The sequence below is a fragment of the Salvelinus namaycush genome, chromosome 35 (assembly GCF_016432855.1).
Source record: "Salvelinus namaycush isolate Seneca chromosome 35, SaNama_1.0, whole genome shotgun sequence".
NCBI classification, from domain to species: Eukaryota; Metazoa; Chordata; class Actinopteri; order Salmoniformes; family Salmonidae; genus Salvelinus; species Salvelinus namaycush.
Genome location: NC_052341.1, coordinates 1,657,544 through 1,669,599, shown reverse-complemented (window position 1 = coordinate 1,669,599; position 12,056 = coordinate 1,657,544). Strand labels below are relative to the sequence as shown.

At 60.2% G+C, this 12,056-nt stretch overlaps 1 protein-coding gene across 1 annotated transcript in view; it reads left to right on the top strand.

Annotated features, from left to right (window-relative positions):
* LOC120029347 (pantothenate kinase 3-like) overlaps window positions 1-12,056 on the top strand; it is a 77,176-nt gene continuing 65,120 nt past the window's right edge. Inside the window, exon 1 of the mRNA XM_038974579.1 lies at window positions 1-259. Coding sequence (XP_038830507.1) covers window positions 1-259 — 259 coding nt within the window. The remainder of the gene's footprint in view (window positions 260-12,056) is intronic.

The window sequence follows — 12,056 nt, the reverse complement described above, 5'->3', positions numbered from 1 at the left end:
ATGGATAAAGCAAAATCAATTATCGGAAAAAAAGATTCAGGATCCTGTCATGCCAACGGACTTCAAAGGGAGTTTCATTCTCAGGCTAACATCGGTGGCTGTAACGCGTACAAATCAAGTGGAAACTGTAGTGGTGCTAGTAGCAATATTGAACACTTCCATCACCTGCAGACCGATCATGTCGAAGCCAATGGGTCATCTCCTGCGAAAAGATGCAGGTTACGAAGAAGAGTTGAGTCGGCGAAGAGAAACAGACCACGTAAGTGACACTGACAATTGTGTTTGCAGATGCAACTTTTGCATTTAGTCATTTCTGTGTTTACTCATCAAATTACACATTTTATGTTATAGGCAGCTACATGGAGGGTTTTCAAACCCCTCTACGTGGACCCTCAACCGTAACATGTATTTTACTATTCCACAGCTATCACACCCAGTGGTGTGAAGTACTTAATTAAAATTACTTCAATACTACTTAACGTTTTTTAGGGTATCTATTTATATTTTTGACAAATACTTTTACTCCACTACATTCCTAATTTTTTTTATTTAAATTTCATACATTTTCCCTGACACCCAAAAGTACTCGTTATATTTTGAATGCTTAGCAGGACAGTAAAATGGTCTAATTCACACACTTATCAAGAGAACATCCCTGGTCATCCCTACTGCCTCTGATCTGGCGGACTCACTAAACACACATGCTTCGTTTGTAAATGGTGTTGGAGTGGGACCCCAGATATCCGTAAATGAAGAGACAACAACTACTAGAAAATGGTGCCGTCTTGTTTGCTTAATATAAAGAATTTGAAATGATTTTTACCTTTTGATACTTAAGTATATTTAAAACCAATTACTTTAACTTTTACTCAAGTAAAAGTCACCCAGTAAAATACTACTTGAGTCATTTACTATTAAGGTCTCTTGACTTTGACTCAAGTATGATGCATGGGTATTTTTCCCACCACAGATCACACCCGATTTTAGTCTGTTAACTAATCATCAAGCACTTGCTTACCGGTAGGTTAATCAGGTGAGTTAGTTTAGGGTTACAACAAACTTGTGATAGGCCTACGTCCGGGGGTCACCGGGTAGAGGTTTGTAAGCCACTGTGCTACATGTCATTTAAAGACGCTGCATTTAAACAAGTTGCATAGCCAGCTATGCATGGTACCGAACGTCTTGCGTCATCATTTAAGGGGCCAGGTTGTCGTGCCAGTGAGAGTAGCCATGGTGTTTTGGTTGATGCTCGTGTGTTGTATACATTCTGCTGTTCATAGATTGTGTCAATTCCTCGGTCTATATTCTGTCAGTATACTTTCTTTTGCTGGCACCACCATTTTATAGAGTCAAATTTTAAGCTTTGTGTAAATGTACTAGGAGAATTGAAAACGATTCTGATAGCGATTAAAGTGGCTGTGACTACTTTAGGCTGTCAGTAAACCACCCTATTAAACTAGTTTGCTCCTAATATTAACAATGATGTGATGGATGTGATCTATTATTAGATCCAGCCACGCTGTGGTGTTAGACCCAGCTGTGGTGTTAGGACCCAGCCGCGCTGTGGTGTTAGGACCCAGCCCCGCTGTGGTGTTAGGACCCAGCCCCGCTGTGGTGTTAGGACCCAGCCCCGCTGTGGTGTTAGGACCCAGCCCCGCTGTGGTGTTAGGACCCAGCCCCGCTGTGGTGTTAGGACCCAGCCCCGCTGTGGTGTTAGGACCCAGCCCCGCTGTGGTGTTAGGACCCAGCCCCGCTGTGGTGTTAGGACCCAGCCCCGCTGTGGTGTTAGGACCCAGCCCCGCTGTGGTGTTAGACCAGCCCCGCTGTGGTGTTAGACCCAGCCCCGCTGTGGTGTTAGGACCCAGCCCCGCTGTGGTGTTAGGACCCAGCCCCGCTGTGGTGTTAGGACCCAGCCCCGCTGTGGTGTTAGGACCCAGCCCCGCTGTGGTGTTAGGACCCAGCCCCGCTGTGGTGTTAGGACCCAGCCCCGCTGTGGTGTTAGGACCCAGCCCCGCTGTGGTGTTAGGACCCAGCCCCGCTGTGGTGTTAGGACCCAGCCCCGCTGTGGTGTTAGGACCCAGCTGTGGTGTTAGGACCCAGCCCCGCTGTGGTGTTAGGACCCCGCTGTGGTGTTAGGACCCAGCTGTGGTGTTAGGACCCAGCTGTGGTGTTAGGACCCAGCTGTGGTGTTAGGACCCAGCCCCGCTGTGGTGTTAGACCAGCCCCGCTGTGGTGTTAGACCAGCCCCGCTGTGGTGTTAGGCCAGCCCCGCTGTGGTGTTAGGCCAGCCCCGCTGTGGTGTTAGGCCAGCCCCGCTGTGGTGTTAGGCCAGCCCCGCTGTGGTGTTAGGCCCCAGCTGTGGTGTTAGACCAGCCCCGCTGTGGTGTTAGACCAGCCCCGCTGTGGTGTTAGGACCCAGCTGTGGTGTTAGGACCCAGCTGTGGTGTTAGGACCCAGCTGTGGTGTTAGGACCCAGCCCCGCTGTGGTGTTAGACCCAGCTGTGGTGTTAGACCAGCCCCGCTGTGGTGTTAGGACCCAGCTGTGGTGTTAGGACCCAGCTGTGGTGTTAGGACCCCGCTGTGGTGTTAGGACCCCGCTGTGGTGTTAGGACCCAGCTGTGGTGTTAGGACCCAGCTGTGGTGTTAGGACCCAGCTGTGGTGTTAGGACCCAGCTGCGCTGTGGTGTTAGGACCCAGCCGCGCTGTGGTGTTAGGACCCAGCCGCGCTGTGGTGTTAGACCAGCCCCGCTGTGGTGTTAGACCAGCCCCGCTGTGGTGTTAGACCAGCCCCGCTGTGGTGTTAGACCAGCCCCGCTGTGGTGTTAGGACCCAGCTGTGGTGTTAGGACCCAGCTGTGGTGTTAGGACCCAGCTGTGGTGTTAGGACCCAGCCCCGCTGTGGTGTTAGGACCCAGCCCCGCTGTGGTGTTAGGACCCAGCCCCGCTGTGGTGTTAGGACCCAGCCGCGTTGTGGTGTTAGGACCCAGCCGCGTTGTGGTGTTAGGACCCAGCCGCGTTGTGGTGTTAGGACCCAGCCCCGCTGTGGTGTTAGGACCCAGCCCCGCTGTGGTGTTAGGACCCAGCCCCGCTGTGGTGTTAGGACCCAGCCCCGCTGTGGTGTTAGGACCAAGCCCCGCTGTGGTGTTAGGACCCAGCCCCGCTGTGGTGTTAGGACCCAGCCCCGCTGTGGTGTTAGGACCCAGCCCCGCTGTGGTGTTAGGACCCAGCCCCGCTGTGGTGTTAGGACCCAGCCCCGCTGTGGTGTTAGGACCCAGCCCCGCTGTGGTGTTAGGACCCAGCCCCGCTGTGGTGTTAGGACCCAGCCCCGCTGTGGTGTTAGGACCCAGCCCCGCTGTGGTGTTAGGACCCAGCCCCGCTGTGGTGTTAGGACCCAGCCCCGCTGTGGTGTTAGGACCCAGCCCCGCTGTGGTGTTAGGACCCAGCCCCGCTGTGGTGTTAGACCAGCCCCGCTGTGGTGTTAGACCAGCCCCGCTGTGGTGTTAGACCAGCCCCGCTGTGGTGTTAGGACCCAGCTGTGGTGTTAGACCCAGCCCCGCTGTGGTGTTAGGACCCAGCTGTGGTGTTAGGACCCAGCTGTGGTGTTAGGACCCAGCTGTGGTGTTAGGACCCAGCTGTGGTGTTAGGACCCAGCCCCGCTGTGGTGTTAGGACCCAGCCCCGCTGTGGTGTTAGGACCCAGCCCCGCTGTGGTGTTAGGACCCAGCCCCGCTGTGGTGTTAGGACCCAGCCCCGCTGTGGTGTTAGGACCCAGCCCCGCTGTGGTGTTAGGACCCAGCCCCGCTGTGGTGTTAGGACCCAGCCCCGCTGTGGTGTTAGGACCCAGCCCCGCTGTGGTGTTAGGACCCAGCCCCGCTGTGGTGTTAGGACCCAGCCCTGTGGTGTTAGGACCCAGCTGTGGTGTTAGGACCCAGCTGTGGTGTTAGGACCCAGCTGTGGTGTTAGGACCCAGCTGTGGTGTTAGGACCCAGCCCCGCTGTGGTGTTAGGACCCAGCCCCGCTGTGGTGTTAGGACCCAGCCGCGCTGTGGTGTTAGGACCCAGCCGCGCTGTGGTGTTAGGACCCAGCCCCGCTGTGGTGTTAGGACCCAGCCCCGCTGTGGTGTTAGACCAGCCCCGCTGTGGTGTTAGACCAGCCCCGCTGTGGTGTTAGGACCCAGCTGTGGTGTTAGGACCCAGCTGTGGTGTTAGGACCCAGCTGTGGTGTTAGGACCCAGCTGTGGTGTTAGGACCCAGCCCCGCTGTGGTGTTAGGACCCAGCCCCGCTGTGGTGTTAGGACCCAGCCCCGCTGTGGTGTTAGGACCCAGCCCCGCTGTGGTGTTAGGACCCAGCCGCGTTGTGGTGTTAGGACCCAGCCGCGTTGTGGTGTTAGGACCCAGCCGCGTTGTGGTGTTAGGACCCAGCCCCGCTGTGGTGTTAGGACCCAGCCCCGCTGTGGTGTTAGGACCAAGCCCCGCTGTGGTGTTAGGACCCAGCCCCGCTGTGGTGTTAGGACCCAGCCCCGCTGTGGTGTTAGGACCCAGCCCCGCTGTGGTGTTAGGACCCAGCCCCGCTGTGGTGTTAGGACCCAGCTGTGGTGTTAGGACCCAGCTGTGGTGTTAGGACCCAGCTGTGGTGTTAGGACCCAGCCCCGCTGTGGTGTTAGGACCCCGCTGTGGTGTTAGGACCCCGCTGTGGTGTTAGGACCCAGCTGTGGTGTTAGGACCCAGCTGTGGTGTTAGGACCCAGCCCCGCTGTGGTGTTAGGACCCAGCCCCGCTGTGGTGTTAGGACCCAGCCGCGCTGTGGTGTTAGGACCCAGCCCCGCTGTGGTGTTAGGACCCAGCCCCGCTGTGGTGTTAGGACCCAGCTGTGGTGTTAGGACCCAGCTGTGGTGTTAGGACCCAGCCCCGCTGTGGTGTTAGGACCCAGCCCCGCTGTGGTGTTAGGACCCAGCCCCGCTGTGGTGTTAGGACCCAGCCGCGCTGTGGTGTTAGGACCCAGCCGCGCTGTGGTGTTAGGACCCAGCCCCGCTGTGGTGTTAGGACCCAGCCCCGCTGTGGTGTTAGACCAGCCCCGCTGTGGTGTTAGACCAGCCCCGCTGTGGTGTTAGACCAGCCCCGCTGTGGTGTTAGACCAGCCCCGCTGTGGTGTTAGACCAGCCCCGCTGTGGTGTTAGACCAGCCCCGCTGTGGTGTTAGACCAGCCCCGCTGTGGTGTTAGGACCCAGCTGTGGTGTTAGGACCCAGCTGTGGTGTTAGGACCCAGCTGTGGTGTTAGGACCCAGCCCCGCTGTGGTGTTAGGACCCAGCCCCGCTGTGGTGTTAGGACCCAGCTGTGGTGTTAGGACCCAGCTGTGGTGTTAGGACCCAGCTGTGGTGTTAGGACCCAGCTGTGGTGTTAGACCAGCCCCGCTGTGGTGTTAGACCAGCCCCGCTGTGGTGTTAGACCAGCCCCGCTGTGGTGTTAGACCAGCCCCGCTGTGGTGTTAGACCAGCCCCGCTGTGGTGTTAGACCAGCCCCGCTGTGGTGTTAGACCAGCCCCGCTGTGGTGTTAGGACCCAGCCCCGCTGTGGTGTTAGGACCCAGCCCCGCTGTGGTGTTAGGACCCAGCCCCGCTGTGGTGTTAGGACCCAGCCCCGCTGTGGTGTTAGGACCCAGCCCCGCTGTGGTGTTAGGACCCAGCCCCGCTGTGGTGTTAGGACCCAGCCCCGCTGTGGTGTTAGGACCCAGCCCCGCTGTGGTGTTAGGACCCAGCCCCGCTGTGGTGTTAGGACCCAGCTGTGGTGTTAGGACCCAGCTGTGGTGTTAGGACCCAGCTGTGGTGTTAGGACCCAGCTGTGGTGTTAGGACCCAGCTGTGGTGTTAGGACCCAGCTGTGGTGTTAGGACCCAGCCCCGCTGTGGTGTTAGACCCAGCCCCGCTGTGGTGTTAGACCCAGCCCCGCTGTGGTGTTAGGACCCAGCCCCGCTGTGGTGTTAGGACCCAGCCCCGCTGTGGTGTTAGGACCCAGCCCCGCTGTGGTGTTAGGACCCAGCCCCGCTGTGGTGTTAGGACCCAGCCCCGCTGTGGTGTTAGGACCCAGCCCCGCTGTGGTGTTAGGACCCAGCCCCGCTGTGGTGTTAGGACCCAGCCCCGCTGTGGTGTTAGGACCCAGCCCCGCTGTGGTGTTAGGACCCAGCCCCGCTGTGGTGTTAGGACCCAGCTGTGGTGTTAGGACCCAGCTGTGGTGTTAGGACCCAGCTGTGGTGTTAGGACCCAGCTGTGGTGTTAGGACCCAGCTGTGGTGTTAGGACCCAGCTGTGGTGTTAGGACCCAGCCCCGCTGTGGTGTTAGACCCAGCCCCGCTGTGGTGTTAGACCCAGCCCCGCTGTGGTGTTAGACCCAGCCCCGCTGTGGTGTTAGACCCAGCCCCGCTGTGGTGTTAGACCCAGCCCCGCTGTGGTGTTAGACCCAGCCCCGCTGTGGTGTTAGACCCAGCCCCGCTGTGGTGTTAGGACCCAGCCCCGCTGTGGTGTTAGGACCCAGCCCCGCTGTGGTGTTAGGACCCAGCCCCGCTGTGGTGTTAGGACCCAGCCCCGCTGTGGTGTTAGACCCAGCCCCGCTGTGGTGTTAGACCCAGCCCCGCTGTGGTGTTAGACCCAGCCCCGCTGTGGTGTTAGGACCCAGCCGCGCTGTGGTGTTAGGACCCAGCCGCGCTGTGGTGTTAGGACCCAGCCGCGCTGTGGTGTTAGGACCCAGCCCCGCTGTGGTGTTAGGACCCAGCCCCGCTGTGGTGTTAGGACCCAGCCCCGCTGTGGTGTTAGACCAGCCCCGCTGTGGTGTTAGACCAGCCCCGCTGTGGTGTTAGACCAGCCCCGCTGTGGTGTTAGACCAGCCCCGCTGTGGTGTTAGGACCCAGCCCCGCTGTGGTGTTAGGACCCAGCCCCGCTGTGGTGTTAGGACCCAGCCCCGCTGTGGTGTTAGGACCCAGCCCCGCTGTGGTGTTAGGACCCAGCCCCGCTGTGGTGTTAGGACCCAGCCCCGCTGTGGTGTTAGGACCCAGCCCCGCTGTGGTGTTAGGACCCAGCCCCGCTGTGGTGTTAGGAACCCAGCCCCGCTGTGGTGTTAGGAACCCAGCCCCGCTGTGGTGTTAGGAACCCAGCCCCGCTGTGGTGTTAGGAACCCAGCCCCGCTGTGGTGTTAGGACCCAGCCCCGCTGTGGTGTTAGGACCCAGCCCCGCTGTGGTGTTAGGACCCAGCCCCGCTGTGGTGTTAGGACCCAGCCCCGCTGTGGTGTTAGGACCCAGCCCCGCTGTGGTGTTAGGACCCAGCCCCGCTGTGGTGTTAGGACCCAGCCCCGCTGTGGTGTTAGGACCCAGCCCCGCTGTGGTGTTAGGACCCAGCCCCGCTGTGGTGTTAGACCAGCCCCGCTGTGGTGTTAGACCAGCCCCGCTGTGGTGTTAGACCAGCCCCGCTGTGGTGTTAGACCAGCCCCGCTGTGGTGTTAGACCAGCCCCGCTGTGGTGTTAGACCAGCCCCGCTGTGGTGTTAGACCAGCCCCGCTGTGGTGTTAGGACCCAGCCCCGCTGTGGTGTTAGGACCCAGCCCCGCTGTGGTGTTAGGACCCAGCCCCGCTGTGGTGTTAGACCAGCCCCGCTGTGGTGTTAGACCCAGCCCCGCTGTGGTGTTAGACCCAGCCCCGCTGTGGTGTTAGACCCAGCCCCGCTGTGGTGTTAGACCCAGCCCCGCTGTGGTGTTAGACCAGCCCCGCTGTGGTGTTAGACCAGCCCCGCTGTGGTGTTAGACCAGCCCCGCTGTGGTGTTAGACCAGCCCCGCTGTGGTGTTAGACCAGCCCCGCTGTGGTGTTAGGCCCCAGCTGTGGTGTTAGGCCCCAGCCCCGCTGTGGTGTTAGACCCAGCCCCGCTGTGGTGTTAGACCCAGCCCCGCTGTGGTGTTAGACCCAGCCCCGCTGTGGTGTTAGACCCAGCCCCGCTGTGGTGTTAGACCCAGCCCCGCTGTGGTGTTAGACCCAGCCCCGCTGTGGTGTTAGACCCAGCCCCGCTGTGGTGTTAGACCCAGCCCCGCTGTGGTGTTAGACCCAGCCCCGCTGTGGTGTTAGACCCAGCCCCGCTGTGGTGTTAGACCCAGCCCCGCTGTGGTGTTAGACCCAGCCCCGCTGTGGTGTTAGACCCAGCCCCGCTGTGGTGTTAGACCCAGCCCCGCTGTGGTGTTAGACCCAGCCCCGCTGTGGTGTTAGACCCCAGCCCCGCTGTGGTGTTAGACCCAGCCCCGCTGTGGTGTTAGACCCAGCCCCGCTGTGGTGTTAGACCCAGCCCCGCTGTGGTGTTAGACCCAGCCCCGCTGTGGTGTTAGACCCAGCCCCGCTGTGGTGTTAGACCAGCCCCGCTGTGGTGTTAGACCAGCCCCGCTGTGGTGTTAGACCAGCCCCGCTGTGGTGTTAGACCAGCCCCGCTGTGGTGTTAGACCCAGCCCCGCTGTGGTGTTAGACCAGCCCCGCTGTGGTGTTAGACCAGCCCCGCTGTGGTGTTAGACCAGCCCCGCTGTGGTGTTAGACCCAGCTGTGGTGTTAGACCCAGCTGTGGTGTTAGGACCCAGCTGTGGTGTTAGGACCCAGCTGTGGTGTTAGGACCCAGCTGTGGTGTTAGGACCCAGCTGTGGTGTTAGGACCCCGCTGTGGTGTTAGGACCCAGCCACGCTGTGGTGTTAGGACCCAGCCACGTTGTGGTGTTAGGACCCAGCCACGCTGTGGTGTTAGGACCCAGCCACGTTGTGGTGTTAGGACCCAGCTGTGGTGTTAGACCCAGCTGTGGTGTTAGACCCAGCTGTGGTGTTAGACCCAGCTGTGGTGTTAGACCCAGCCACGTTGTGGTGTTAGACCCAGCCACGTTGTGGTGTTAGACCCAGCCACGTTGTGGTGTTAGGACCCAGCCACGTTGTGGTGTTAGGACCCAGCTGTGGTGTTAGGACCCAGCTGTGGTGTTAGACCCAGCCACGTTGTGGTGTTAGACCCAGCCACGTTGTGGTGTTAGGACCCAGCTGTGGTGTTAGGACCCAGCTGTGGTGTTAGACCCAACTGTGGTGTTAGGACCCAGCCACGTTGTGGTGTTAGGACCCCGCTGTGGTGTTAGGACCCCGCTGTGGTGTTAGGACCCCGCTGTGGTGTTAGGACCCCGCTGTGGTGTTAGGACCCAGCTGTGGTGTTAGGACCCAGCTGTGGTGTTAGGACCCAGCTGTGGTGTTAGGACCCAGCTGTGGTGTTAGGACCCAGCTGTGGTGTTAGACCCAGCTGTGGTGTTAGACCCAGCTGTGGTGTTAGGACCCAGCCACTTTGTGGTGTTAGGACCCCGCTGTGGTGTTAGGACCCCGCTGTGGTGTTAGGACCCCAGCTGTGGTGTTAGGACCCCAGCTGTGGTGTTAGGACCCAGCTGTGGTGTTAGGACCCAGCTGTGGTGTTAGGACCCAGCTGTGGTGTTAGGACCCAGCCACGTTGTGGTGTTAGGACCCAGCTGTGGTGTTAGACCCAGCTGTGGTGTTAGGACCCAGCCACGCTGTGGTGTTAGGACCCCGCTGTGGTGTTAGACCCAGCTGTGGTGTTAGGACCCAGCTGTGGTGTTAGGACCCAGCCACGTTGTGGTGTTAGACCCAGCCACGTTGTGGTGTTAGGACCCCGCTGTGGTGTTAGGACCCAGCTGTGGTGTTAGGACCCAGCTGTGGTGTTAGGACCCAGCTGTGGTGTTAGGACCCAGCTGTGGTGTTAGACCCAGCCACGTTGTGGTGTTAGACCCAGCCACGTTGTGGTGTTAGGACCCCGCTGTGGTGTTAGACCCAGCTGTGGTGTTAGGACCCAGCTGTGGTGTTAGGACCCAGCCACGTTGTGGTGTTAGACCCAGCCACGTTGTGGTGTTAGACCCAGCCACGTTGTGGTGTTAGGACCCCGCTGTGGTGTTAGACCCAGCTGTGGTGTTAGGACCCAGCTGTGGTGTTAGACCCAGCCACGTTGTGGTGTTAGACCCAGCCACGTTGTGGTGTTAGACCCAGCCACGTTGTGGTGTTAGGACCCAGCTGTGGTGTTAGGACCCAGCTGTGGTGTTAGGACCCAGCCACGTTGTGGTGTTAGGACCCAGCTGTGGTGTTAGGACCCAGCTGTGGTGTTAGGACCCAGCTGTGGTGTTAGGACCCAGCTGTGGTGTTAGGACCCAGCTGTGGTGTTAGGACCCAGCTGTGGTGTTAGGACCCAGCCACGTTGTGGTGTTAGGACCCAGCCACGTTGTGGTGTTAGACCCAGCCACGTTGTGGTGTTAGGACCCAGCTGTGGTGTTAGGACCCAGCTGTGGTGTTAGGACCCAGCCACGTTGTGGTGTTAGGACCCAGCTGTGGTGTTAGGACCCAGCTGTGGTGTTAGGACCCAGCTGTGGTGTTAGGACCCAGCCACGTTGTGGTGTTAGGACCCAGCTGTGGTGTTAGGACCCAGCTGTGGTGTTAGGACCCAGCTGTGGTGTTAGGACCCAGCTGTGGTGTTAGACCCCGCTGTGGTGTTAGGACCCAGCCGCGCTGTGGTGTTAGGACCCAGCCCCGCTGTGGTGTTAGGACCCAGCCCCGCTGTGGTGTTAGACCAGCCCCGCTGTGGTGTTAGACCAGCCCCGCTGTGGTGTTAGACCAGCCCCGCTGTGGTGTTAGACCAGCCCCGCTGTGGTGTTAGACCAGCCCCGCTGTGGTGTTAGGACCCAGCCCCGCTGTGGTGTTAGGACCCAGCCCCGCTGTGGTGTTAGGACCCAGCCCCGCTGTGGTGTTAGGACCCAGCCCCGCTGTGGTGTTAGGACCCAGCCCCGCTGTGGTGTTAGGACCCAGCCCCGCTGTGGTGTTAGGACCCAGCCCCGCTGTGGTGTTAGGACCCAGCCCCGCTGTGGTGTTAGGACCCAGCCCCGCTGTGGTGTTAGGACCCAGCCCCGCTGTGGTGTTAGGACCCAGCCCCGCTGTGGTGTTAGGACCCAGCCCCGCTGTGGTGTTAGGACCCAGCCCCGCTGTGGTGTTAGGAACCCAGCCCCGCTGTGGTGTTAGGAACCCAGCCCCGCTGTGGTGTTAGGAACCCAGCCCCGCTGTGGTGTTAGGAACCCAGCCCCGCTGTGGTGTTAGGAACCCAGCCCCGCTGTGGTGTTAGGACCCAGCCCCGCTGTGGTGTTAGGACCCAGCCCCGCTGTGGTGTTAGGACCCAGCCCCGCTGTGGTGTTAGGACCCAGCCCCGCTGTGGTGTTAGGACCCAGCCCCGCTGTGGTGTTAGGACCCAGCCCCGCTGTGGTGTTAGGACCCAGCCCCGCTGTGGTGTTAGGACCCAGCCCCGCTGTGGTGTTAGACCCAGCCCCGCTGTGGTGTTAGACCAGCCCCGCTGTGGTGTTAGACCAGCCCCGCTGTGGTGTTAGACCAGCCCCGCTGTGGTGTTAGACCAGCCCCGCTGTGGTGTTAGACCAGCCCCGCTGTGGTGTTAGACCAGCCCCGCGGTGGTGTTAGACCAGCCCGCTGTGGTGTTAGACCAGCCCCGCTGTGGTGTTAGGACCCAGCCCCGCTGTGGTGTTAGGACCCAGCCCCGCTGTGGTGTTAGACCCAGCCCCGCTGTGGTGTTAGACCCAGCCCCGCTGTGGTGTTAGACCCAGCCCCGCTGTGGTGTTAGACCCAGCCCCGCTGTGGTGTTAGACCCAGCCCCGCTGTGGTGTTAGACCCAGCCCCGCTGTGGTGTTAGACCAGCCCCGCTGTGGTGTTAGACCAGCCCCGCTGTGGTGTTAGACCAGCCCCAGCTGTGGTGTTAGGACCCAGCCCCGCTGTGGTGTTAGACCAGCCCCGCTGTGGTGTTAGACCCAGCCCCGCTGTGGTGTTAGACCCAGCCCCGCTGTGGTGTTAGACCCAGCCCCGCTGTGGTGTTAGACCCAGCCCCGCTGTGGTGTTAGACCCAGCCCCGCTGTGGTGTTAGACCCAGCCCCGCTGTGGTGTTAGACCCAGCCCCGCTGTGGTGTTAGACCCAGCCCCGCTGTGGTGTTAGATTTTTTTTGCAGAAACCTAATGTGGT